Below are 27,154 nucleotides of genomic sequence, written 5' to 3' on the forward strand. Positions count from 1 at the left end.
CTCGAAGTTTGAAATATTGGTTTTAATTAATTAGGAAAATAATGATAAAAAAACCTATTTTTTTTAAAAATTATTGAAATGGGCCAATTAGCTAATTATTTACCGGAATGTTCTATTTTCTGCGAAATCACGTCCACGTCGTAGCGATGTCGAGTGCAGCGCCAGAAATCGCGTCACGTCGGTAGCGATTTGCTGACGTGGACACAAATAGCGCCCTCTAAGACGCGATTTGCTGACGTGGCATGAACAATTTATGTTTTTTAGCTTGGAAAACTTTGAAAAGCCATAACTTTTCGCTCGGTTGTCCGATTGAGACGATTTTTATTTTGATTTCGAATAAATTTTCGAGATTTATGCGCTGACAAACTGCCGAAGGCGGTTTGCCGCACTTTTCGTCGAAAAAGATCTTTTTTGCCCCTAAATTTCGATTTTTTCGGTTCAAAATTTGAACCAAGGTACTAAGGGAAAAGAGGAAGCATCTTAACCAACTAAGCTAAACTAATTAATTGATATATTATAAAAATACTGTTATTATCTTAATTATATTACTTACGTTCTAACGATTTATCGGACCTATTCCATACACGTGTCAAATCAGAAGAAATAATACAACAATTCTGTAAAAAAAATCCGGTGTTTACTTCAAATAAATAAGGAAAATAATGATTTGAATGTTTCAAAATTCAATTTTGAACCGAAAAAATCGAAATTTAGGGGCAAAAAAATATCTTTTTTGACGAAAAGTGCGGCAAACCGCCTTCGGCCGTTTGTCAGCGCATAGATCTCGAAAAGTTATTCGAAATCAAAATAAAAATCGTCTCAATCGGACAACCGAGCGAAAAGTTATGGCCTTTCAAAGTTTTCCAAGCTAAAAAACATAAAATGTTCATGTCACGTCAGCAAATCGCGTCCTAGAGGGCGCTATTTGTGTCCACATCAGCAAATCGCGTCCTAGAGGGTGCTATTTGTGTCCACGTCAGCAAATCGCGCTGGCGTGGGCGCGATTTCCTGGCACGTACCCTGACATGGACGCGATTTCGCGGAAAATGGACCATTCCGGTAAATAATTAGCTAATTGGCCCATTTCGGTAATTTTTGAAAAAAAATGGTTTTTTTTTTTGTCATTTGCCTATTATATCATACACCAACCGGTGGTACCACCCATTTTTTCCTAATCATCACTTAATTCTTGATTTTTTTTAAAAAATAATTTTTTTGGTATCGTCATTGTGTCAGACAGTATTTATACGTATTTTTCATAATATTCATAAAAAAAATAGGGATATTCATAGTGGAGAAAAAAAAGGAAATGTATATTTTTAATGGGTGTCATTGGTTTGTCATGCGGCGTCAATTTAAATTTTTTTAAAAAATTTGTTAGTGAAAAAAGGAAAAAAATTTAATAGGTGTCGTCTGTATGTTAAGCGATCTTGGAGATTTTACAAAAGTATATATTTTTTAATTAGTGTTGCCAAACTATCAGGCGATACTTATGACTAATTGTCAAAAAAAAAATTAGTGGGTGTCACTGGTGTGCTAGGCAGCACTAGTGTTTTTTTCGAAAAAATAGTCGTGAAGAGAAAATGAGACTGAAAAAAAATTATTAGTGGTACCACATGGTCCTGCCACGCAATGTGAGCCACACGGCCTACCCATATGGGTGTGTGTCCCCTGCACCTATGAAAAATTTTGAAATTTCGCGAAAAATTCTCTGAGTTCTCGATGTAGTCCCGACTTGTTTCTATATATTGGACCTCGATGGTCCATTTAAGGGACGATATGACTGAATATGTTTGGTTTCGGTTATGAATAGTAAATTACATGAATTAACCGTAATTATTCTATAAACTCCGGTAATACTTTGTAACCCTGTTCCGACGAGGGATATGGGTTAGGGGTGTTACAGGTATAATAACTTTCTAGCTCTTTACAATGATATCATGAGAGAGTTCTTTTTTAAAAATAAAAAATAATATAAATTAAATAAATCATGAACTTCGATCATGGTTTAGTACAGTTGATTCATGGCGTTAACTTCATTAGTTTGAAGATTTGAATCTCAACATTTATAACTTTACTAATTTTAGATTGGGGTATTTTTTTTTTTATAAAATAACACAAAATCATCCATGAAAGAATTTTCGTTAGAGACAATAGATTGCATATGTGTTTGTGAACTTGTTTTCTGAAGTTTACTCATGATTCTAGTGAGAGCAACTAGGTCATTAATTACTAATATAGATTAATTGATGTGGTTGGGCTCAATGGGAGAGGAGTCAGCAGGGAAAGGTAGAAAGTGAAAAGGAGATGGTTCATTAACAACAACCCCCATTTTTTTTTAAAAAATTTCCTTCATTTTCTCAATGGCCAAACAAAAGCAAGAAAGTGAAAAGGAGATTTCTTACTTGAGTCGGCTGAGGAAATCAGGTGGGCATCGGTGACAGAGGAAGCAAGAGACGTAGTGTATCACATCCCGAAAATCGGGTTAGAAGAAGTTGGGTCAGTGAAACCAAGAGAGGTCACAATCTGTTTTGGATTAAGGTTGTGAAAACTATGTCTAATAATTTATTTTGATTCAATGGTTAAGAGACGTGAATAGTGTGTGTGAGGTTCTAGGTTTGAACTTTTCCCTTGAATTTTTACTATTTTACCTAAACCCCTATATTTAAGCATCTTATTTATAATTTATTTTTGCTCAACTAATGATCATAATGAGTTTGTTGGTTTAGTGGTAAGGTGTCTATGTGCAAAGTTAAAATAATTTTTTTGTTTTGAACTCCGAGATAATCGGATATGTGGTTAGTTAGTGAATTTAGTGGGATGTGGGTAGTTTTGACTTAACTCAAAATCTCTCCCACTCTTCCTCTCTCTCAAGTTTCACTCCCCACTTTCCAATTTCCATCACGTCACTTTCTTTTTCCTTCAATTTGTTATTCATTTTTTTCTATTTTCTCAATTTATGTTTCCTTTCTAGTTCAATTTTTGTTTGGTTTTCTTTTCTCCTGTTGTGACTGCTGCCATTCTGTTGTGCCAATTCTCTTGGCAGGTTGGTGTTTAGCCGATTGTGGTAAGGAGAAAAATGGTGTTAGCCGTGTGAAGTTAAGTAGCCTATGTGGTAGACTGTGTGGGCCTTTTGGGCCAATTTTGAGGCCCGATTAAGGGTCTATTAAATGACTCATAAATTGGGTCCATGGACATTAAATAGACCCATAAAAGCGTAAGTTTTAGTAAACAAACATGGGTAAGTGTAGGAGGTATGTTAAATAAGTTTTGGTAAGTATAAAATGTGTTATGTTTTGCTATAAGTAGGTACATGAGTTAAGCATGACTATTTTGTAAATTATGTGTGTTATACTTATTTTATTATCTATTTTGATAAGCTAATTGATTCAATTGTGTAATATGAACATATGATATTATGATTCTGCATGTCCATGTACATTGGGGTGAATTAAGCATGACTATTTTGTAAATCATGTGTGTTATACTTATTTTGTTATCTGTTTTGATAAGCTATTTGGTTCAATTATGTAATATGAATATCTGATATTATGATTTTGCATGTGCATTGGGCTTCTAGCTCATCCGTTTGTTTAATACTTTTAGGTTAACTTTCGACTTAGAACCAGACGGCGTGTAGGAGCTCGGATTGGTTTTACGCTTAAGCTGGTTTGATTATTTTTAGTTAATTAAGTTTTTTTTGGACTTTTGATTTTTAGACTAAGTCTTTTGTTTTGGTTTTGGTTTTGATTTTTGTTTTATTTTTCGGTATTTGATATTTTCTAATGTAAAACTGCAAAATCATATGAGTTAACAAAAATGGATTTCAGTTTTCAAAACTAAAACTCTGATAATTTTTCCGCTGCAAGATTAAGTAATCACTTAAGTATTTTCTGTAAATAAAATGTATGGTTTTTTTAACGAATGATTGTCTTAATACTGAAAATGATCTGCCAACATTAGTACTTCCAAAACGCGCGACTTTGAATTTGAATTTTGGGTTTTGAATAAATGTTTTCAAACTTTGGTTTTTCAAATCATCTATGGGAGTTTTTGCCAAAATTTTATGTTTCGAAACATGCACTGAGTTTTATTAAAACAAAAACTTTGAACGAGTTGATGTAATTCCTTAATATCCGGTCATAATTTTAGATCGGGTTTGGGGTGTTACATAGTGGCTATTAGAGTAGAGACGATTGTCGATGGACAACGGCGCTAGACAGGTGGAGGTGGTAAGCGGCAAAAACTTAGGGCTTTTGGTTTTGGAATTGGGAATAAGGAGGGGGGCACAGGAGGTAAATGGTTGGCAAAGCTAAAGCTAAAGTTGAAAATAAAAAATAAATAAAATAATTAGTATATAATTTGGGCTGGTGTCGAGTCAAAAAAATCTTACCTGAGGCTAAGGCTCGACCTATTTTGAAAAAGGGCCTCATTTTTTTCCAATCCCATTTTTCGGGCTTATAATTTTACTCAAATCATCTCATTTTTCGGATAGGCCTTCGGGTTGGGCGGGTAACCTGACCCATGATCAGGTCTAGTCATTTTTATAATTAATTAATATTTTAGGATTATTTATATAAAAAAGCTTGAAATAACTGTACTACAATGTAAAATTATATTTTACCAACATTTCAAATAACCAATTTACATAATTTACATAATTCACAAATTATAATTTTACATTTGCAACATTCCAAAATAATTTCACTAAACTTACAATATATAATTTTGCAATACGAGCAACTTTCTCAGTACTAATAAAACATAATTAAACGATTTTATTCAAGACCGAGCAAGTCGATTTGAGATTACTTAAAACCTTCAAACATCTCGTTGACCTAAGGAATCCCAAATAATCCACTCGTTGGCTGCATAACCAATTTGAAATTGTTATTGTCCTACCACAATCAACAGAAACACTTATATAACCAATTTGAACCCGTTACTGAATAAATAACTGGCATCCGAAAATAACCATTAAATTTACCGGTGTCGGAGCTCCACCGAATTATTGTTAAATAAAACATACATTCAAATTAAAAATTTTACTAAATAAATAAAAATACAAATACATTAAAAAAAAAAGCTCCTCATCTCTCTCCCATTTATCCTCTAACAAAATATGAGTAAAAAAAAATCCTTCAACTCAAATTGATCTGTCATTGAAGGTTATGTATAGCAATTTCGTCACGCCAAAGAGAATGGCTCCATCAAATAAAATATTATTTTTATATTTAAATTTAAAAAAAAATTTAAAAATTAAAAAATGGTACAGGAGTGCCATTTTAAATGGTGTCACCCAATAAAATAATATATATATTTTAAATTTTATTTAAAAAAAATGCCTGACATGTGAAAAATTGGTAACTGCTCTACCAAAAAAATTTATTTTTAAAAGCCCTAAATCATTGAGAAATAACAGTATTTCCTTGGTGTTTATATAGGTTTTTTATTCAGGCGGCTGACATGGCATGTTGATGGCGCCATTTTCTTTGGTTCCACTAATTTTTACTATTTATTTCAGGTCATTTACGTATTTAATCAGAAAAACATATCATTTTTATAATTAATCAAAATTTTACAGTCATTTTTATAATAATAATAATAAAAAAGCCAAGAAATTGAAACAAAATAATCATAAGTCATACAACAAAACAAACAGATCAGACAAAACAAGTAAATTGAAACCAGAGCATGCAAAGATATTACCTGGATGGTCCTGGCCTTTAGATGTGAATAAAGTAATGTAACAGAGGCCAAAAGATAGGAGGTTAGAAATTGTTTCTCAGAACTAAATAGAAGCACCTGCTTGGAAAGAAGGAAAATGGGAAAAAAGAGATAGTATCATAGGAAAGTTATATTTGTATTGCATTCCCATGAGAGATAGGCAATAAAAAGAATTAAAGAAAATTATACAAATAAATTAAGGATAAACATTTCAACTCAATGTTTCTTGTACAAATTTACGCAGAAACCAGAAAAAAATTAGATATAACCAGGCTCTACTACTACTCCATGGCTAGCATCCTTTCTTCCTCTTCAGCTTTTCTCCAAGCAGCCTGAATAAGAAAGAGCCAAACAGATCAATAAAACTTCAGGAAAACTAAACAAAAAGTAATGATCTAATTCGTTGAGAGAAAGCTTGCCTTGTCTCGTTCGAGTCTGGATAAATGTGGCTTAATGGAGTTTCCTAAGCCTAGGCCTCCCCATGCTTCTTGCAACTCTCTCTCCCTTGCTTCTCTACGAGATACAGAGAATCTAATCTGCTCACTTGGTTGCTCAGAAGTAGCCATCTTCTCTTTTTCTAATTTTGATTTGTGTTTAACTAAAATTTGGTCCAGACTACCCTGATCATCCGCCACCTGTTGCTTAATGGAGTTTCCTAAGCTTAAGCCGCCCCATGCTTCTTGCAACTCTCTCTCCCTTGCTTCTCTACGAGATACAGATAATCTAATTTGCTCGCTTGCTTGCTCAGAACTTGTCATTTTCTCTTTCTCTAATTTTGATTTGTGTTTAACCAAAATTTGATCCAGACTACCCTGATCATCCACTTGTGGCATGTTTACACCTCCCCCCCTCTTTACCTTCACCATTTCTTTATTTGCATTGAACCTCAATTTCTCTTTCTCTAGTCTAGAAACATGCTTCACTAAAACTTTGTCCAAGCTCTCACAATCTGTGATACCTCCTTGTTTTTTATGGCTGCTAGGGTTTCCATAATTGCTTCCAGATGACAAGGCTTGCATCTTTTCCCTCTCCAGCCTAGAAACTGGCTTCACCAGGATTTTATCCAGGCTATCTTCACTTTCAGTTCTATTTACTTCCTTATTCAAGTTGATATTTTCTTTTTCAAACACTTCTCCGTTAGCCACCTTGCCTTTCTCAACCATATCATTTTTCCTTCTGCTCTTTGCTTCCTCAACTTCTCTTTCTAGTCTTGAGACATGCTTCACCAGAAACTTATCCAGACTAGGTACTTCCAGAATATCGCCATTCTTATGACTAGGCACCCCATTTGACATTCCTCCCCTTTTCTTGCCATTTAGCTCATATTTGTTACCACAATTCCTTTTTGCCTCTTGAATTTCCTTTTCAAGTTTTGACGAGTGCTTAACCAATATACTTCCCAAGTCATGAATGGCCTCAACAGAAGTATCTGCATCTGACTTTTTATGGTCCATTCCAGAATTCTCTTCGAATTGTTTTTCCTTCTCCTGAATCTCTTCCTCAGAATTTGAAGACTGCTTCAGAGTTGTATGCCCACTTTCATCTTTAGACCCTTCTCTTCTGCTCCTGGCTTCTTGTACCTCTCGTTCAAGCTTGGTCATGTGCTTAACCAAAAACTTGTCCAGACTGGGTAGTTCCGAGTCAACTTGTCCAGTTTGGTTAGTTTTTCTTACTGTTCCTGCTCCAAATGAAGATGCTCTTCGAGCAAAATAAAGAGCTGAAGCAGAGGAATGATCATCAACGGAGGATGGATTATGAAGCTTAGTGTATTCTACTTCTTCCAATGCAGCATTTAAACCACAGGTTGCAACTATTGTAGCAAGTGATGAGAGTTCATCCTCTTGTAAACATTTAAGCCTCTCAAGCATAATTTCAACAAGCTTTTCCGGGTTAAACTTTTCGAGAGATTGCCTCCTCTTAATTTTCTTCTGTCTAGTCTCCGAAGCTGACATCTTGCAGTTTCCATCTTCAGACTTAAAATCATCTTTTTGAGTCAATGTCTCAAGTTCTGATGCTGGCTCTGATGATTGACAATCTGAAGAGAACTCCGTTGACTCTAGATTGTTATCACCTGTATCTGGATTCTCATTGATTTTCCTTAGAAGGTCTTTAAATTCATCTTTATCAAAAGAGGGACAAGATGCGAGCCTCAGGAATGCAGTCTTTACGGCTGCAGCCACTTGTTTATCTACCTCAAATGCCGTTTCAAAAGATGCTCTAATAGTATGAGTAGTAGAACCTGCTTTATTTATTGTAGATGCTTCAATCTGACAAGTACTCTTAGGGCAGTTAGGAATGTCATACATTATCACTCCCAAAGCTGTTGCTGATTCAAAAGCCTCTGCTGCAGTTTTCTCAGCTTTCAGCAGCAGTTCATCTGCTTCTTTGCTACGGATCCTACAAGGTTTCACAAATAAGTTGACTGGAAAGAACACAATCCACATATCATGTACTATATGTAAGCAAAAGCCCACCTAGCTGCTTGGAGTATTCTACACCAAGATGCTTCCACCAGTGCTGCTTTACGAGCCTCAATTGCCCTGTGTGCAGCCTCTCTTGCTGCCATTTTCTCTCTCAAAACTCTACAGTAATGAGGATTTGAATCTTCCAGGGTCTCATCGAGAGTTAAATTCATGCCATCTACTTCCTGAAATACAGCTCCTATATTAGCATTTGTTCAAAAACGAAAAGAAAAGATACAATCAATAGATTAATACAACACACACTTAAATAGAGAGAGTATACAACCTGCAGCATCTTTATTTTCCTTTTCAAATAAGAATCAATTTTTTTCCGGGGGAACCAATTCAAAGGAGAATTCTTCCGGTGTGGAGGCTTCTTAATTTGAGATGTAAATTTGTTTAGAGCATTCAATGCTGAAGGGCTGGTATCTTTGGATGATTTATTCTGCACCATTCACAAAAGCAGACTTATAAAACGAAATGAAAACAATGCTAAGTTGCAGAGAGATACATCTAGTATGGGCACTCTTCTCTATTTTCAACATTTTAAGAAAGGTAAGTTGACAAACATCAAGGCATTTTTCAAGTATAAATCATTCAGGGATAGCATATTAAGGCTTAGAACACATTCTTCATTTGGTCTACCAGAAAAATCTCAATTAAGAAAAATCCCATGTAAGAGCAGCTAAAAGACATATTAATATTGCCTTTTTTTCCTTCGTTTTAAACTCAATAAATTCATTGTAGAGACCAATTAACTGCAAACTACAGATCAGCTATTAAATAATAATTCATTTCATTTCAGCATGATTCACATTCTCAAACCCCCTCCCTTTGCCCAAAATCACCCAAAAATGCCGTTCAGAACAAATTCTACTAGATATTAGCATCATAAATTGAAATTCAGCAATTGAATTAAGCTTTACAAATCCGTTACCAAAGATAACCACCAACTAGGGGTTTGAGGGTTTTAATTTCATCAGTCGCAGAAAACCCTATTTTTTAAAGTTTAACACTAAACAATATACGCAACTGAAATTCCAGAGAAAGAAATAAGGCAAATTCTATGTAACAACAACCATAAATTTTGAAACTGAAACAGATTTTTTTGTTCTCTTCACCTTCCCGATTCTGGAAGAAGATGACGCCAAAGGCTCATTGGTAGCCTCCACTTCTTTGATCTGAGAATCAACAACAATCTTTGGGCTTTTCTTGTCTGACACAAACATGCAATCCTCTAAGCAACCAAGATTCATTTTTTTTTCTAGTGAATCGGCGACCAAGAAATTGCAAAGATTTTAATGAAGGTTGCTAGAATATTGAAGAAGAAACGAGAAAGAGCTGTGATTTCAATCAAGTGTTTGGAGTTTGAGAAAATGAATTGGGATGAGTGTTTTCTGATTATTGTTTTTAGTGTTAATTGTCAAAAATAATAGTAAGATTGCTTAATGCAAAAAAAAAAAAAAAAAGGAAAAAACTAGCCGTTACAGAGCAACGGTCATACCCGGGAGAGATTTTATCTTCTACAGTCGTGTGCAGTCTATTACCTGTGAATCTAGTTTGGGTTTAAAATCGATTTAATCAATTACTACTATCTATTATCATTTCATAAAATTGATAATCAATTTTAATTTATTTTAATTTTTTCGGTTAAGAAAATTATTATATCATAGAGATTCTATATTAGGAATCGAATTATATTTTAGCTTTTCTATTAAGAAAATGAATAAATTAACCCATCTACGTTAGATCAAATAACTAAAAATTTTATCAATTTCTCCTATTGTTAATATAAAAGACTAATTTGCTCTTTGATTTAACGTACATGGATTAATTTACCCCTCTTTTTTAGTAAAAGAGACAAATGCAATCTAACTTCTAGTATAGAAGCTTACATGATAATTTTATTGTCGATCGTCGATTTTTTAAATTAATAGTGATCGATGAATTTAATTTTTTTACTAATCATCCAACCTTTATCTTAGGGTGTAACTGAATTTGGAAAACCAATTAAATGATTTAATTTAGAAAATCATTATTATAATTAGTGAATCGGTGAGAATTTAGGTAATTTCTTAAGCAATTACAAATAACCATGTTCAAATCTAATTATCCTATGATTTTTCAAACACGAAGATTTAAAGATTTTTTTGTCAAAATACATTATTTAAGTTTTAAAAAACATTATCTTTGTACAATAATAATAGGGTAAAAGTATCTACTAAGTCCACCTATTATAAGGACTAGATGAAATTAATCTCTATTATTAAAAAGAATCAAATATGATCAAATTATAGAGTTAACATTTACGGGTTGAAAAATGAAATGAAAATTACTTTTTTTAGGTCATCTCCAAATAAAAGATTTTATTTGCAAAACCATAAAAACTTTTAAAACATTAACTTTGTTAAATTATAAATGATATTTTTCAAATGGTAAAGGTTAACTCTGATGAACTTTGACCTTATTTAATTCTTTTTTATAGTATAAAGACTAAAGGCCAGTTCTTCATTGCTTTTGAAAAGTGCTGTGGAAAAGTGCTTTTGAGAAGTGCTTTTGAAAAATTTGAGTGTTTGTTATTGCTGTCAAAAAGTGCTTTTGAGAAATAAAATGTCCATTTTATACATGAATTTATAAAGTAACAAATATGAATTTAAATAATGTTCAAATTAGTTAATATTATGATATTTTAGCAAAAATATAAAAAATAATTTATTATAACTTATTGTTAATATTTTAATATATAATATTAATTTTAAATATTTCTAAGTAATTAATATTAATTATTTATTAAATTTAGTTAGAATTATAAACTATATTTAAATATTTAAATATAATAATTAAATATTTGTAATTAAATATTGACATAATTGTATTATTTTAAAATTTATTTTTAATTTTTAATTAATGCTTTTAACATATTTGTATTATTTTATTTTAAAATGTATTAAAGCAGTGTTACTAATGGGGATGCCAATTGATAACAATCAGCAGTTCACAATTGACTCCTGTCCACACTTTTAACTTTAAACATCCAACAAAACTTAAGATGCAACATACTCTTTTCTTGTCTTCTACCATTCTTAACATGCACATGTCAATTTGGGTTTTTTATATGTTAAATGGTGAAAAATTAAAATGTCATAAAAAATAAATTATCAATTTGGGTTTTAAATGTTTTAATGGATATTTAAGTTTAAGGTTTAAATTTTGATTTAGATATGTAAATGAGTTACAAGGATATGGCCTTAAATGGGTTTGAGTTTGTAGGCTTTATTTATATACAGAACAAGCATATCTAGAAAGCATATGTTCAGGTCATGCCGATTCACGTATTTGATCACCATCCATCTTTAAATTAAGGTTTCATATTTTACTTACTTTTATCCAATAAACATCGACAGCAAAAAGCCATCATGCACATGAGAAATAATTAAGGTAAACTCGTACAGAAATTTAAAGAAGCCATTTCTCCATAGATATGCAAGGAGAATTAAACCCATAGAGTTTCTAAAGGGATGAACGTATAATATCCACCAACAGCAGCAGGGGAAATTTCTTTCATGCATTCACTCACATAACTATAAACCAACTAGTATTTTCTAGCACAGATATATAAGTTTCTGATTTTTATAAATTAACAAGTACCTTTCTTGATTCTAGATAATTTAATATTCCACACCAAAAACATCACAAGAGCAAGTTATAGTTGCTTGATTCTCATAGCAGTCTTCATGCAAAACTTAACAAGGAATTTTGTAGAGGAAAAAATATGATAGATTTCATATAGGCATTTTCATCAGAGAGAATTACAGATCATTGCCAATAATGTGAGTTAAATCAATATGATGCATTATCTCCACCTAAGTTGGAGCAGAAAACTTTACAGTGATGGAGGTGGAATCTACATTACTTACAGCACCCTCGATGGAGCACCATCAATCATTTATTAATCATTCACCAAACCAATAACAAGCCACTAATCCATAAAAATTTATCTAAAAGACCAGAACAAGAGATGACCACAAAAGTACCAATACTACCCAGTCAACTTGGAAGTCATAGAAATGTTAACCTATTATTGATGTGAAATCTACAAATGTTCATAGACTAGCAAGCATGGTATCGGATATTACAAACAGAAAATGTAAAATTCAGCAGCATATTGAATCTGAGGTAATATGGAATAAGAAGGTCCTTCATACATTGGTGCATTAATCAAATTATTTTACATTCATATATATTAGTAGAAAAAAATAAAACTCTAACCAAGAAATGCAATGCCAAAAATCAGTTTCTTTGAACTACACTACATGGCAACAAAACAGTGAAAAAATTAGCATTATCACCACTAATTGTAACTCAAGCCGGTGCAACATTGATTTTGGACAACTCTTTCTCCTTGTGCTCCAGATACTGATGCAAAATCGCAAGCCTGGCAATCTCAAATGCAAAATAGCCCAAAGCTGAAAAACAAGCACTATGAACAACTCTAGGCCCCAGTCACTAGTCAAACCAATCCAACCTTCCTCCTTGAAAATCTGCTTCACCGTCGCATTAACCCCACTATACATGGCAGCAGTAACTTTATTCCCATGGACCTGAGTCATCAACCTTGTTTTCACGACATCGAGAGGAGTAGTCAAAGAAGCTGAAATTGCACCAGCCAAAGCACCGCAACAAACACTCTGAATTGGCTCCAAATTAGTATGTTTTGTCTTTCTCAAAACCGCAACTTTTAAATACTCAAACGAGGAATAACTTAACACCCCAGCAGGCAAATTCCTCAACAATGTAGCTGAGTAACCAGCATAAAAACCCAAATATATCCAACAAAAAAAATATATCCAACTTAATCCTCAGGAAAATCAATCCCAGACGAAAATTAATCAATATACAGAAGAAGAGAAGAAGAGAAGACAAAGATAAACTCACCAGCAGAGGACAGAACAAAGCAGAGGGCAAAGATGAGGGCAAAGAACCAGCGTAGCGCAACAGAGGGAGCCAGCAAAGAGCAAAGAGCAGAGAGCAGTGTAGCAGCAGAGGGAACCAGCGTTGTGTGGCTAAAAAGGTAAAGTAACCAACCCAAAAGCACTTTTTTGCTGAAAAGCTAAAAAAATCTACTTTTCATCTGCCCAAAAGTCCTTCTAAGAAGCTGATATTTTGCTATCAAATGAAGGGTGTTCTCCATTGCTTTTCAAAGAAAAGTACTTTTTTAGCTAAAAGCCCATCTCAGCCGCAATGAAGAACACAGCCTAAATTGGTTCATTTAATACTAGAGAGACTAATTTGATTCGATCTCTATAATAGAGAGACATGCTAGTTACTTTCACCATAATATAGTATTTTAACTTTAGAATATATTTTTTTTTAAAATAGAATTTTATGTTATTTTATTAATCTCATTTAAATTGTTTAAAAATTTTATTAACAATAGATAAGTTTTCATACTATCAAACATAACATCGAGAATTACGATGTAATTAGTATCTATCAACTAAATATGTTTAATAAATTAAAATTCTTTGTAATATACTTTCATCCAATTATTTTTGAGGGTTGAAGCACGCAGCTCGCCATTGTCTTACAATTTGGTTAATTTTCTATTGTGGCATACTAAATCCTTTTGGATTTTATTAATTCAAAAAAAAAGGTAAATTATATAAATAGTCACCCCAATTATAAAAAAATCATTTTTACGCTCAAAATAAAAAGTTTAAAATTTAAGCACCTACATTAGATAGATCATTTTGGTCACTCCTCTTAAAATATCAAACAAAAATCTAACATGGTTTCTTTTATTATTTTCTTTCTTTCTTTCTTTTTCTTTCTTTATTTCTTTTCATTTTCCTCTTCTATTTTCTTTTCATTTTTCTCTATTTCCTTTTTCTTCTTCTTCTAACCCTAGCCATCACAAGTCTAAGAGCTCTACCACCAATGCTCCAATGGGCACAAAACCACTACCAAACAACAAGTCTCCACACCCTCTATCCATCATTCGACTTAGATTTTCTGAAAAAGTGGCCAAAACCTACAAAACCCCAAGCAAAGGTTCAAAGTTCCGTCGGCGTCTACCATTGGATTGTCACAAGCTAAAGATATGTTGTTCTCCCCGACCACTTCTCTAGCTTCATTGTTTGAATTGTTGAACGAAGCTTTTATTCTTAAATAATCGAGAAGCCCTAAAAGATGAGTTCTCCTCTTTATGTTTTTTTTTCCTTTTTTTGTTCTTTGATTTTTTCTCTGCTTCTTGCTCACTGTCTTTTGCTTGATTATTTTTCATTATTCCTTTTATCGCAGGTTTAGGTTTGAGGCTTTTTTTTTATTTGTGGCGTGGGGTGAGGATTGCTTGCGATCTAGGTTTTTAGTTCTTCTTGAGTTGTTCGTTCTTTGCTTCGTCAAGCTTCATGTAACACCCCTATACCCGACCCGATCATTGGGTCAATACATCGGGATGCTATATTTGTTATTAAAGCAACAACAATCAAATTCATTTTGTTCTAAATACTACTTAACTAATTTGATCAATTTAAGCTTTTGATATGCCTTAGTATCATTCCTGAGTTTTATTGTCGCTTTTAAAATAGTATAAAGTGGAACAAAGACTAAAGTGAAAGGTTCTCAAAATTTCAGGGTGACGTTAGAGGTTCCCCATCACGATGCCATAAATTGACTTATATCATTGCAACGTGGTTCCTCCATCATCACGACTAGAATCCTATTTTCCATGTTTTACCATATTTCAAGTTTTTAACATCCTTTTTCAAGTCCACATAATAAAATATGATATTCAATTAATTCAACTCATTTCACATATCATTCACATTTTACCCATTTATAATCTCAAGTCAACATAATAAAATATGATATTCAATTAAAGATAGCAAAGCTATTAAAATTAACACAATTATTGAAGTTTTACAAATAAGTCCATTAGAGGACTTACAAATACAATTTACTCTTTCTACATACTATAACTATTGTCAACATATACCAATCAATTTATCAATTAGGACTACCTTAATTCATTTTACAATCATAACTCACTTAGTACCTTAACAATGTATTTGAACTTCTCTTATGTATTAGCAAATTCATTATTTGCAACTTCTTAGCAATATCAGCCTTCTCTCATTTTTCCCTCCTCCTCCTCTCCATTCCACTTCCTTAATGTTTATATTTCTATATATATATATATATATATATGAATCTTTGGCTCTTAAGATATCATGCTTATATGTAACATTAATTAAGGTTTCTCTAGTTACACACATATTTTGATCCAGGTTATCCATTTGAGTGACAATGACTAATTTATTTATATCTCGGTTTATAGAATTGAAATTAAGCTCCAATTATTGTGTTTGAAACTAGACTCGTGAGATTTATATCATAAAATTTCAGAATTTATACATACGATAATTAATATAATTTTTCTTCAAATATTTCTTTGTTTTGCTGCTAGATAGCTCTAATCCATCTTCACTAAAAATTAAATATCTTTCAGTACAAGTCTCATTAAATTTATAATAATTTTTAAATTTAGAATAGGGAATTCAAATCATTCTAACCTTGTCTCACAAAATTTATTATATCTCGTAATCTACAATTTCATTACTTACATCGTTTCTTTTATGAAAAACTAGACCCAATAAGCTTTAATTTTATATTTGATTCAACCTCTAATTCAATTTTCACAATTTTTGGTGAATTTTCAAAGTTGAACCACTTGTTGATGTCTAGAAACTGTTTTAATGCTAATTTTACTCTTTCATGGTTCTTTGTATTAACTTTCATTTAGACATACATAATCATTAAAATTTTAATATTATTCAATTTAATCCTTGAAACTCACTTATCATCAACATATAGCTTATCATAACTTCTCTTATTTCAATTATAAATTCCATAAGTTTACAATTTAATCCCTAAAATCATGAAAATTCATTATTTACTATAATTTTACCTTAACATCAATTCAGTAACACTTAACACTTCATTTTAACCTTTTATCCTCCTACTTTATTTAAATTACAAACTTTTACACTCTTTATAATTTAGTCCTATTATCATAAATTCAATGTAATTTGGAAATTTCATCACACATTCACTTTTTATGAACTCATTATATCATCACACTTCATTTATATTCTTCTTTCAACATTCCATTTCACATATTTTATTTTGTCTACTTTACAATTTAGTCATGTTTCTACTACTTCAATGTACTAATTTAATTTCATACATAATATTTACATATTCATAATTAACCCAACTATTTAACATTATCTACACATAGATTAAAATTAAATAAATTAAAATTCTTGAAGTACTTACCTTGTCTCTATAATCTCTTCACATTTTCCACAACTTTCTCCACTTCCACTTCCAATTTCTTTCTTCCAAGATGATATTCTCTCTCTATTGTCTCTACTTCACTTCTCCTTTTGGGTGGCTATGGAAATTTTCAAGGAATTTGGGAGAAAAAGTGGGATTTCATGGTAAAGGACCAAATTGTAATGAAATGAAAATCCCTTTGTATGTATATATAATTGGCGTTGGAAGCATGAAGACTTTTATTCATGTTTCCATGTAAATATCTTAAAATATTATAATATAAAATATCTTTATGTCATAATTTCATTCTAATGGCCAAGATTTCTTACTTTTCAATTTTATCCAATGGCCCATATTTTCCAACAACCATGATATTTTATCATAATTATCTAATTTAAGAAATGACCATTTTACCCTTCATATTTATTTTAAATTCCATCCTTTAATCACTACTCACTTTTGGCAAAATTGAAATTGAGTCCCTCATATTTATTCACTTATTCAATTTGGTCCTTGCACATCAATTTCATGTCATAAGAAATTGGGTTATTTTCAATTTTAGGCCTTCAAATTTCAAATTTTATACCTTAACCCTTAATTTTGAATAATTATTCTTAAACCTTAAAACTTTTTACATCTTTACCATTTAATCCTTATTTAGTATATCACAACATACTTTTCAATTTAACTTTCTTTGATACTCCTCAACCTTCTCTTTTATCACTTTCATTTCCTTATTTTACTTTATTGAAAAATCAATTATTCGTAATCTCAAATTATTATCGCTTTTATAGTACAATAATTTTAGGAGTGTTACACTTTGTCTTACTTACCAGAAAATTCGCTTCTTATTGGAGGATTGCTCGCGAGAATGAGCAAGGGTATGGATTTTAATGAAGTCAAAGAGGGTGGCCACTCAATTTCGAGTGCTTATTAGGATTGTCGGTCGCTCTCAACGTTTTGCCATTGAATTCGATGGGTGTTTGCAACGAAGCGAAGGAATTGATGGAGTTGGTAGCAAAGCAAGCACAAAAGGTGAGAAATGAAATTGACCCCACCGATGAACGAGCCATGGACGGATTCCTTTGATTTTGGACTAAAATGGCAATTTATTACATAATTCTTTTAGGGCTTAGGGTTTAAAACGATAATTTTTGAGTGAATAAAAATGGCATGGATTTTACTTTAATTATGTGAAAAATCAAAATTTAAAAGAAAAATATGTCAACTTATTATTTTTGATTTTAATGTGAGTGACCAGAACGACTGAATGCGGATATTTAAATTATAAACTTTTTATTTTTGGTATGAAATTGTTTTATAGTTTTACCAGGAAAAAAAGTCCAAAAAGAAAAGAGTTTGTAATAAATAGTCAAAAGTCAACCCAAAATAACGTGAAGATTTTGACGGTACCGGCTGCGGTGACGAAGTTAGTTGGCAGCTTCTTCATTCACTAAAACCGTATTATAACTGTTCGTTTGCTCACGGGAGACGCCCCCCGCCCCGCTTATATAAATCCAATTTCCTATCGTAACTACGCATTCAGTTCATACAAAACCGGTGGTATTAAACCGACTTCTCCATCCCGCCTACCCTAATTATATCATCCTTCATTTATTTACTCCAAAAACAACTGATCTGAAAAAATTATATTTACTTTTTCCCCTTTGTTATGTATAGTCTGCGTGCTTGAAGGGAAGGCTGAAGCTAAGGTTATCCGTTTCCCTTCGTGCCAGTCCACTTCTCTTCCTTTTTCTTAATCCAAGATTATCGCCGGATGTATATATATTTAATTATTCTCTGTTAAAAGGGAAATTTGATTGGTAAATTCGGAGCAAAAAGTCATTTGAGGTTTTAGGTGAATGACGAGTGCTTCGGAGTTGTTCTACACTCGAAGGTCGAGAGTAGGTCGACCCGATCCCGATCCAGGGATCGACTCTTCAATTGATCGGAATTACAATCGCCGCTATCACAATCACAGGCATGACCTGGACGGCTGTCAACATCTCCGTCTCTCCCCACACGTGCGCCACTCCACCTCACGTTCCTACTCCCTCTCTGTATGCTCAATTTCTCCATTTCCATTTCTTGTTTATTAGTACTTAGTAGTTGTTTTTAATTTGATTGCTGAGAAAATAGAAATGATTTTTTTTTATTCTATGGCTGTTTTATGCTTCAGTATTGAATTCGGATTTGAAAATAAGTTGTCTTGAGCTAAATTTATCAGTGGAGTTACTGAAAAGTATAATCATATAATGTAAAGTATGCTTTGATAATTTATCTGAGCCTAAGCTAAAAAAAAAAACCTCTCTTACAATTGAGTTTTAGTATCTGGATTTCTTATGTTCGGTTTCATTTAGCTTACCTTCTTTAACGCTGTTGAATATTTTGAGTATCTATTTCTGTACTCGATTTGGCTTTTTAGGAGCGTGCATCGATGCAGTTTGATCAAGGTTCTACCCGGTTTGCATCAATAAATGGTGTAAATGCAGAGAGTGTAAGTAGTTCAAATAGGCAAAGTTTGCATTCGAATGAGAGGCTTCCTGGAGCTGTGCTGCTTGCTAGAGCAAGGCTTCTTGAGAGACTAAGAGGCGTGTCTGTTTCTGCAAACAGGTTGGTCATCATAGCTCTCTGCAACTTTGCTACTCCTAATGTTTGAATTGGTTATCCTGGGATTATTTTCCTTGTACTTTCTTATCAAAGTGAACGATCAAGTATAGCTACTGAATCATGTCATATTTATCTTGAATATTATAATTTTGCATGATGTGTGACATCAAATGGAAACCACTGTAATTCATGATGATGAACCCACCTATGTTTCATGGTTTCGTATCATCCTATGCTAATTGGACCAGGCCTATACCAGCCATTCTTAGTCTGATGACGATTTCCTATAATTTTATGTCAATTTTTGAAGGACAGCATGTCATATCTATTAACTTGGTAAGTTTTAAGATAATATAAATGGATTATGTGGAAATTCATGGAACTTTATCTGAATTCAATTAAAGGTTTTGCTTTTGTACTTTGATTTTATGGATCTGTCGAGTGTTGCGAAATAATCAAAAGAAGCAGATTCTACTATCGATCTGTATCATAATCTCTGGAAAGCTTCAGTTTCATATGGCTAAGTGTGATGCAAATTTTTGGTGAATCCAAATAACGAGGTTGCTGTCTTTGTTAGGCATTAGAAGAAAAGAGGTTATGTATCATGTGATAGCCAGTTAGTGAAGAGATTTAGTCTGATAGATGTGCATACTGTTTTTTATTTTTCCATGCCCTATGATGTTATAATTCAGTCAGTTTGGTAGGTTTTTATTGGTGAAATCAACTTTCAACAGCTGTCTCTGCTATTGACATCCAGAGTCTAGATGATTTAGTGGAATTGTCTTAATCATCATGTTTCTCAAGAATTTTTCTTCTTACAAGCGTTATGCTGAATTCAGTCACTAGCATTTTATCTATTTATTTTTTTGAATGGATTAAATCTGTGTTTTTATGCTCGAAAAATACGTCATTACATTGAGTCCCACTTCTGCTAATACATTAAAAGCAGATATTGCTTTTGTTACTCCCCATCTATCAGTAGTGCCATAATTTCATGGCCCAGTGTTGGTGGTGGTGCTGTCCACTTCGCCTTACAAATACTGTCACAGTCCCAGCACTGGTGCTTCCTATGCTGTACTGCCATGGTAATATATTACCGGTACTACTACTAACATCATTAACTACTATGTGTCTATGACCATGCAGCCCACTTTTGTTTCCAATTCCCATGAACAGTGAACTAGTATTTCTCGTTTCCTAACTACCATTGAATTGATTGCTTGAGTGAATCATGCGGACCAATTTAACCTTTATTTTGTTTCATATCGTGTATGGCATTCAGTAATGGACATTCTTATGTTCTGTCTTGCATTTAACTATGAACTTCTGTTTTATTCATCATGGTTTGTTCCTCAATATTATAGCTTTTCTTTTTCTAATAAAAAGGAAAATCATTTTTGGTTTGTTGTTTGGCTTTGTTTAGGAGGGACGGCAGAGGTCCACCTAACCCTTACGACGTAAGGGAGTACTTACTGTGTGAAGATTTCAGGGAGGTTGATGCAGGGGACTGGGGAAGTGAAATTTCTACAGGGTTGTCAGGTGGGAGTTCCTCTTTCACCGACCAAACCTCTCAAACAGAAGAAAATAACAAAAAGCCTCCTGGTCTTACGCAGGAGGCCGTGGACAGTTTACCGCTGGAGGTATTCAGGGGCGAAGAGGTGGATGGGGAAAGGGAATCAAGGGATTGCAGTATATGTCTGGAGAGGTTCAGGGACGAAGATGTGCTTACAAGGCTGGTGTGTGGACATAGGTTTCACTTGACTTGCTTACATCCTTGGGTCAGAAGTTGTGGAGACTGCCCTTACTGCAGACGAACTATACTATAAATTGTAGTTCCTTCCTACTTACCAATTGAGTACTTCAATTTTTTTTTTCGGGTTTCCTTTTCCTCTGTATACTTTGTGTTAACAATGATACCATCAGAACTGAGAAATGTAAAGTGTCTAATCTTAACCTATTATGAGGAAACTTTTGTTTTTTATTATTAGTAGCGTTTTACATCTTAGAGAAAAATTTATAAATTTATTAAAAAATAAAATTTAAAGTATTAAAATTAAAGTGTCTTAAGTTTAAATCCTATTATATTGTATTTTATAAGTTTTATATAAAAACACTTTCAAGGAATGGAATTTTGGTAATTTTTCAATTGAATTCATTTAAAAATAGTAAGAGTGGCACTAACTCGATTAAAGATTTAAAATTTTGCATAGATTAAAAACTAAATTCAGAATATAAAAGTTAATTTAAAATAAAAATATGTTATATGTTAACGTTAGTAAAAGTACGATAGAAGTCTCTCCTCTAATGAAAAAAAGGAGCAAACTAATACCGCCTTGTTAAATGTTTATTTTATTGTTTTATATATAAAGGACATAATAACATTTTAGTCTCTCACCGCTACACTTTTATTCAATTTGACTTTTACCTTTTATTTAAAATAAATTCATCTCCAACCATTTATTGCTGACATGACATTATTTTGTTATTATGTCATATCAACAAAAGTTATGAAAACTATTCAAAATAAAAAAAAACTGAAAATAATATAGCATTTCCTTATTCTTGCACTTAATTCTAGGGAAAACTCCTCAAACTAAAGGTGTTCATAATTTGGGTAAAATCAAAAAAATTCGTTTAACTTTCGGTCGGGGGTCGGTTAATTTTTTTATGATTTTTCAGTTAACGGTTAATTTGGTTCAAAATCGATCGGTTAACCGAATTTTTCGGCTAACCGAAAAAATTAATAAATAAAATTATCCAACCCAACCCAATTATCAACCCAACCCAATTACCCAACCCAATAAAACTAAAACTAAAGTCTACCAAATTACCAACCCAAAAAAAAAAACTAAAATCTAACTCTTAAGTATCTACCCAATTACACATGTTTTTTTTTTTTTTAGGTTTAATGTAAATAGAGATTTTTGGAGAGAAGAAATGGATATAAAAGAGGAATATTATAGACTTACATTTCAACTATGTGTTAATTTCAAGAATTATGTAATGTTTTTAATTATGTAGTGATTCAAAGACTTATGTAATATTTTTAATTATGTAGTGATTCAATTCGGGTAATTTGGGTAATTCGGGTAATTCGGTTAATCAGTTAATTCGGTTAATTTTTAACCAAAAATAAAAACCATACAATTTTCGGTTAATTCGGTTAACCGACCTAATTAACCGAAAAATTTCGGTTCGGTTAATTTTTTTAAAAATTTCGGTTCGGTTAACGGCTAAAAATTTTGGAAGGTTGATTAATTCGGTTATAGCTATTTCGGGTCGGTTAACCGAATGTACACCCCTACCTCAAACTCTTCTCTGTATCTCGCTTTCATCAATCAATATTTCATCAAATTGTCATAGGTATCAATTTTCAGTTCTTATTTCTTCTTTACTTGACTTGAAATTTTCAGGTTATCATTTAAATTTTCGATATTATATTTTCTTTTTGTGATGTTAAAGAACTTACACATTCTTTTAAGTTTTTTACCCCTAACTTTTTTTAAGGATAATTCTTAGGTCATTCAAGAGCAAGGCCTTTGTAAATTAGAAACCACACTATTGAAGAATTAATGTATGGTGGGAATCTATGGCACTGAATAGCGCAAGACATGAATTAAACCCATAATCTTCAGGACGTGGATCGAAGCCATGACATTACTCTTTAGCAACTTAAGAGATGTCTTTTGTCTTTTTTAGAGTCGAGGATAAAATAAGGAGGAGTCAGTTCTTCAACAATACCCAAAAGGGACAATACACCTCTCTTCAATATTGTGGGAGAGTGTGTTGATTTTTCAACTGCACTAAAAAAGGACAACACTATTATGTTGTTACCACAATATGCTCTAACAAATAAAATGTCAAAAAAAATAATTAAAACATATGATAAATACAATACAACATAAACAAAATAGGAAAAAAATAGAATTTAAAAATTCTATCACACGTGTATGCGTGTGGACACCATATATTTAGAGCTCGAATATGCGTTTACAAATAACATCCAATAAAAAATGGAACACATGATTTACAACTAACGAGGAAAGAGTAAGGAGGGGAATTGGTCACAATCGCTCTTGCTTGTTCTGTCGGCATGAGAAGGAAGACATTTTACAAGTGTTCAGAGATTGTCTAGCTGCAAAGGAGGTTTGGCTTCAAGTTGTGCCTTTCGGCCAATAATACAGGTTTTTCTCCAAAAACTCCAAAAACTTGGCTAAATGTAATTTAAGTGATAACTTATAGATGTCTAATGTGGGAGTTAGTTGGGCCACTCTTTTTGGGTTGCTTGTTTGGTGAATCAGAAAAAATAGAAATTTATTTATTTTCCAGAGTCTATCTTGGAACACCTTTGAAATAGTTAAATCATCGATTAGTTAGGCGAAATAGTATACCTTGGCGCATAAGAAAACCTCAATTAGTCAGCAGGGAATTGATTCACACATTCCATTGTCAAGTAATTGTTGCCTTTTGAATACTGATGGGGCAGTAAGCCTAATTTCTAACATAGCTTCTACCGGGGGTGTGTTGCAGAAACTGAATGGAGAGTGGATATTTGATTATAATCATTATTTGGGGGTTTATTCAGTGTTTAAAGCAGAGCTCTGGGAGATTTTAGATGGCTTAAATATTGTACAAAAATGGGGTATGAATAGAATGTTGATCCAAACTGATAACTTAGAAGTGGTCAAAATCATTCAAGACAGTCATCCAGTAAATTCGTCTTCAACCTTGGTTAGGAAGATTCTTCAATTGCTTCATTCGATTGGACACTAGAGAATTAGGCATGTTTCAAGGGAGAATAATAGAGTTATGGATTCACTAACTAAAATGCCGTCTGACAAGGACCATAATGTTCAGTTTTTGAGGAGGTTCCAGAAGAGCTCTTACATCTATTGGAGTTTGATATATATAGCAATGCTTTTGGCTGAATTTAGTTTATTGTAATGCGTCTTTTCTTCACCAAAATATATATATAATAAATTAGTTTAAATTGCGAGTAAAAATAAAATTAAATAGGTAAATAAATATGATTAAAATATTAAATACATTTCAATTGCTTCTAGCTCATATTATCGTCATTTTTCTATAACACGTTAAAATGGCATCATATTAGGTAGCATTATTTGACGCTTCGATCAAAACATCAAAATATTATCATATCAGTGAAAGAGAAATTCAACATTAAAAATATATTTATAAAATACTTATTTAACAATTGAATGATAGATAGGGTGACAACTTACTTAAAAAATTCTCATAAATATTGAGTAGTTAACTTATTATACTAAGTCAACGAACAAAAATATTAATATAAAACGATAAAAGTGAAAAAATTATATAATAAATTTTTAGTAGAAGTGATAAAATTAAAATTTTGTAAATACTAGTGACATGGAGAAATTATTATATAAATTCTTCCATCACCTCAACAATATTCCATCTAAGCCATGTAAGCATTTTTCCGACAACAGCCATTATGTAAATCAATCAAGTGATAAGAGGAATGATCATAATGCATAATAAACATTGAATGCACTAATAATATTTTCATAAAAGCAGTCTACATATTAGGGAATGCGGAAATAAAACAAAACCCTTAAAAAGGTACTTGTGTAGTAACCAAGTAGCACTGCTAAAATTGAAAACAAAAAAGCATTATTTTCTTCAAAGAGAGGATCAACCAACTGAAGTTTTTACCTACCTATTCTCCAAACCAACACTCTCTCTCGCTAGGATTCATCAAAGAAAGTGAGGACTAATCAACCCAGCAATTTCAAGAAATCCAATGCGATCTTTCCCACCAAATATCTTCTTCAGCTTCTCATCACAGTTTATAATCTTCTTGTTTTCAGGGTCCTATACAAATGGTTACAGGTTACTATGTTGGTATTATTCAGAGCAAACACAGAGGGCAAAGCAAAATGAAGGTAACTAAATTTCAGAGACTAGTTCATTTCGTTGGAAACCCAAGTTTCATGCATCATTCACACAGCTGTCTAGTAACGCATAAGCTCGATAACAAATTCAAATGTCTCGCAAATGCACCTACCCAAAACATTTTATCAAGCAGAAAAAATGGTTTTTGAGCAATCAACTTCTCACAAACGATTCTTGGCAGTAATCAGAATTTCAGAACCACGTAAAAGACATTGCATAACTTTTAACATGCCATTATGATGAATGCCCCAAAGGCAGCCAACAATATTAACTCGGTCGAGGCATTAATTTCTAGGCTTCAAAGCTTCCCTTTGATCCTAGAGGACTAACTGGACGCCCTTTGCCAACAAAATAAATATCCCAAACATGCACCGGCACCGACCAGTAATGTTACCCTTAAACAAAAGAACCTAGTCAAGTTAAATCATAACAATGAAATTGCAGAGTTATGTTCGTTAACTTCACATATAGAAACTCATTTAGAAAACCCACAGTTTCAAAATCCTAAATGTTCAAGGCAGTTACATTAAAACATCCAAATGAGAGCAAGAACCCTATAGAGCCACCCTGAATTCAAACTACTATACAGATATGAAACAGAAATCATAAAATTCTATCCAAAAGAATGTGAACATATATTTACCAGTGGGAAATTATACATTCACCATAAAAGAATTTAATACATTCACAACCACAAGGTATAGAGATAAACACGTAAAACCCATCCAAAACCCTTAGATATTCACACCTCACGACAACCAAACACAGAAACCCGTTTTAGGATATACTATAAATACTTTAAAGAGGAAAAAAAAACAGAGACAACAGACCTGAAGATTGTGCTCTTTAATGTAAGCCCAAATCTGCTTAAGGGCTTGAGTTCGGGGAATTTCAGGGACTCCGACGACATCCTGCATCTCAGGCGTTACACGACGCGGCTTCATGATGCCGCGTGGCGTCCGGGGGCCGGTGGCGGGCTGTGAAGCGGTGGCTAGGGTCACAGTTCGTACCATGCGCACGCTAGTTGGAGGAAGGAGGCGAAGAGAAGAGGAGGATTTGGGTGAGAAGGAGACCGTTTGGGGAGAAATAAAAGTAGAAAGAAAAGCGGAAGAGGCAGCCATTTTCGTTTCCTTGGAGATTGTTTGGAGGAAGAAGCAGAAGACGTCTGGAAGGAGGGTTTTGCGTTATCCTCTTGTTTTTTTGAATTTTGGGTTTTTCATATATATATATCCATAGAAGGATATACTACAGCTGTCCATGGGCCGGGCCGGGTTCGGGCCAAAAAAGTTGAGCCCGAGCTCGGCCCATTTTTAAACGGATCTCATTTTTTTGTCCAATCCTATTTTTCGGACCTATATTTTTACCCGAACCCTCCCATATTTCGGGCCGGGCCGGGCCGCCTGGCCCATGGACAGTTCTAGGATATACCATATGGGTGAAAAAATAGAAATAACATAAAAAATATTTAAGTAATGATTTTTTAAATATAGTAATTATTTAAATAATTTCAATAATTAATTTTTTTTGTTGGTGAATTATAAAATGAGGAAAAGGTCCTAACAGCGAACACAAATTACACTTGAAGTGATGAACACCCTGATCACATAGAATTTTAATTATATTGGTAAGGTTAAAACTTAAATGTTGTGCTCAAATTTAAATTAAAATTCTTAAAAGAATGGGTTTATATTAAATAAATATTAACTTGTATTAGAAATTTGGTGATTTGAGAGTTCTTCAATTTAATCAGTATTTAATTGTTTAGTAATATTAACTCCAATTACATAAATACATATCACAAATTAAATGACATTAATTTTAATTATAAAATATAAAAATCAAAGATGTTAAATTTTTAAATATAGAAATAATTCTATCACTCATACAAAAACTGTTTTCCTAAAGATGTAACATTTCCTCTAAATAATCACACTATCATTTTAATAAATATTTATAATTTCTCAAGCGAATTTAAGGGTAGATAAGGACAATAGCTCCGAAAATAATAAAATTATAAATTAATATATAATAAATTGTACAAATGAAAAAATAATCCCTTTAAAATGACGAAATTATAAATT

The 27,154-nt window shown here is 32.6% G+C and overlaps 3 protein-coding genes and 1 pseudogene across 3 annotated transcripts; 1 reads left to right on the plus strand and 3 right to left on the minus strand.

Moving 5' to 3' along the window:
- Positions 1-5,844: 5,844 nt before the first annotated feature.
- Positions 5,845-9,597, minus strand: LOC105762778 (uncharacterized). The gene is made up of 5 exons (XM_012580671.2): positions 9,311-9,597; positions 8,476-8,634; positions 8,202-8,374; positions 6,147-8,124; positions 5,845-6,059 (listed from the first exon to the last, which is right to left on the minus strand). The coding sequence occupies exons 1-5, from the start codon at positions 9,443-9,445 to the stop codon at positions 6,009-6,011; spliced, it is 2,496 nt and encodes an 831-aa protein (XP_012436125.1). The 5' UTR covers positions 9,446-9,597; the 3' UTR covers positions 5,845-6,008.
- Positions 9,598-12,442: 2,845 nt separating this feature from the next.
- LOC105761901 (protein MITOFERRINLIKE 1, chloroplastic-like) lies at positions 12,443-14,184 on the minus strand (annotated as a pseudogene).
- Positions 14,185-18,023: 3,839 nt separating this feature from the next.
- Positions 18,024-21,120, plus strand: LOC105762779 (probable E3 ubiquitin-protein ligase RHY1A). Its single transcript, XM_012580674.2, has 3 exons — positions 18,024-18,586; positions 18,952-19,139; positions 20,560-21,120. The coding sequence occupies exons 1-3, from the start codon at positions 18,389-18,391 to the stop codon at positions 20,960-20,962; spliced, it is 789 nt and encodes a 262-aa protein (XP_012436128.1). The 5' UTR covers positions 18,024-18,388; the 3' UTR covers positions 20,963-21,120.
- Positions 21,121-24,640: 3,520 nt separating this feature from the next.
- On the minus strand, positions 24,641-26,276 carry LOC105762780 (SWI/SNF complex component SNF12 homolog). The gene is made up of 2 exons (XM_012580675.2): positions 25,904-26,276; positions 24,641-24,992 (listed from the first exon to the last, which is right to left on the minus strand). Exons 1-2 carry the CDS (start codon positions 26,192-26,194, stop codon positions 24,876-24,878), a joined length of 408 nt encoding a protein of 135 aa, XP_012436129.1. The 5' UTR covers positions 26,195-26,276; the 3' UTR covers positions 24,641-24,875.
- Between the last annotated feature and the right edge of the window lie 878 nt (positions 26,277-27,154).

The sequence above is a fragment of the Gossypium raimondii genome, chromosome 12, assembly GCF_025698545.1.
Source record: "Gossypium raimondii isolate GPD5lz chromosome 12, ASM2569854v1, whole genome shotgun sequence".
Lineage (NCBI taxonomy): Eukaryota > Viridiplantae > Streptophyta > Magnoliopsida > Malvales > Malvaceae > Gossypium > Gossypium raimondii.

What these genes read in the sequence shown, in the direction of transcription:
- LOC105762779 (XM_012580674.2), top strand. Translation starts at nt 18,389, where the DNA reads ATGACGAGTGCTTCGGAGTTGTTCTACACTCGAAGGTCGAGAGTAGGT. An exon ending in CACGTTCCTACTCCCTCTCT is followed by an intron (nt 18,587 to 18,951) that starts GTATGCTCAATT and finishes TTGGCTTTTTAG; the next exon opens with GAGCGTGCATCGATGCAGTT. An exon ending in GTGTCTGTTTCTGCAAACAG is followed by an intron (nt 19,140 to 20,559) that starts GTTGGTCATCAT and finishes GGCTTTGTTTAG; the next exon opens with GAGGGACGGCAGAGGTCCAC.
- LOC105762778 (XM_012580671.2), bottom strand. Translation starts at nt 9,445, where the DNA reads ATGAATCTTGGTTGCTTAGAGGATTGCATGTTTGTGTCAGACAAGAAA. An exon ending in AGAATACTCCAAGCAGCTAG is followed by an intron (nt 8,125 to 8,201) that starts GTGGGCTTTTGC and finishes GAAACCTTGTAG; the next exon opens with GATCCGTAGCAAAGAAGCAG. An exon ending in CCAGACTCGAACGAGACAAG is followed by an intron (nt 6,060 to 6,146) that starts GCAAGCTTTCTC and finishes TTTCTTATTCAG; the next exon opens with GCTGCTTGGAGAAAAGCTGA.
- LOC105762780 (XM_012580675.2), bottom strand. Translation starts at nt 26,194, where the DNA reads ATGGCTGCCTCTTCCGCTTTTCTTTCTACTTTTATTTCTCCCCAAACG. An exon ending in TTAAAGAGCACAATCTTCAG is followed by an intron (nt 24,993 to 25,903) that starts GTCTGTTGTCTC and finishes CCATTTGTATAG; the next exon opens with GACCCTGAAAACAAGAAGAT.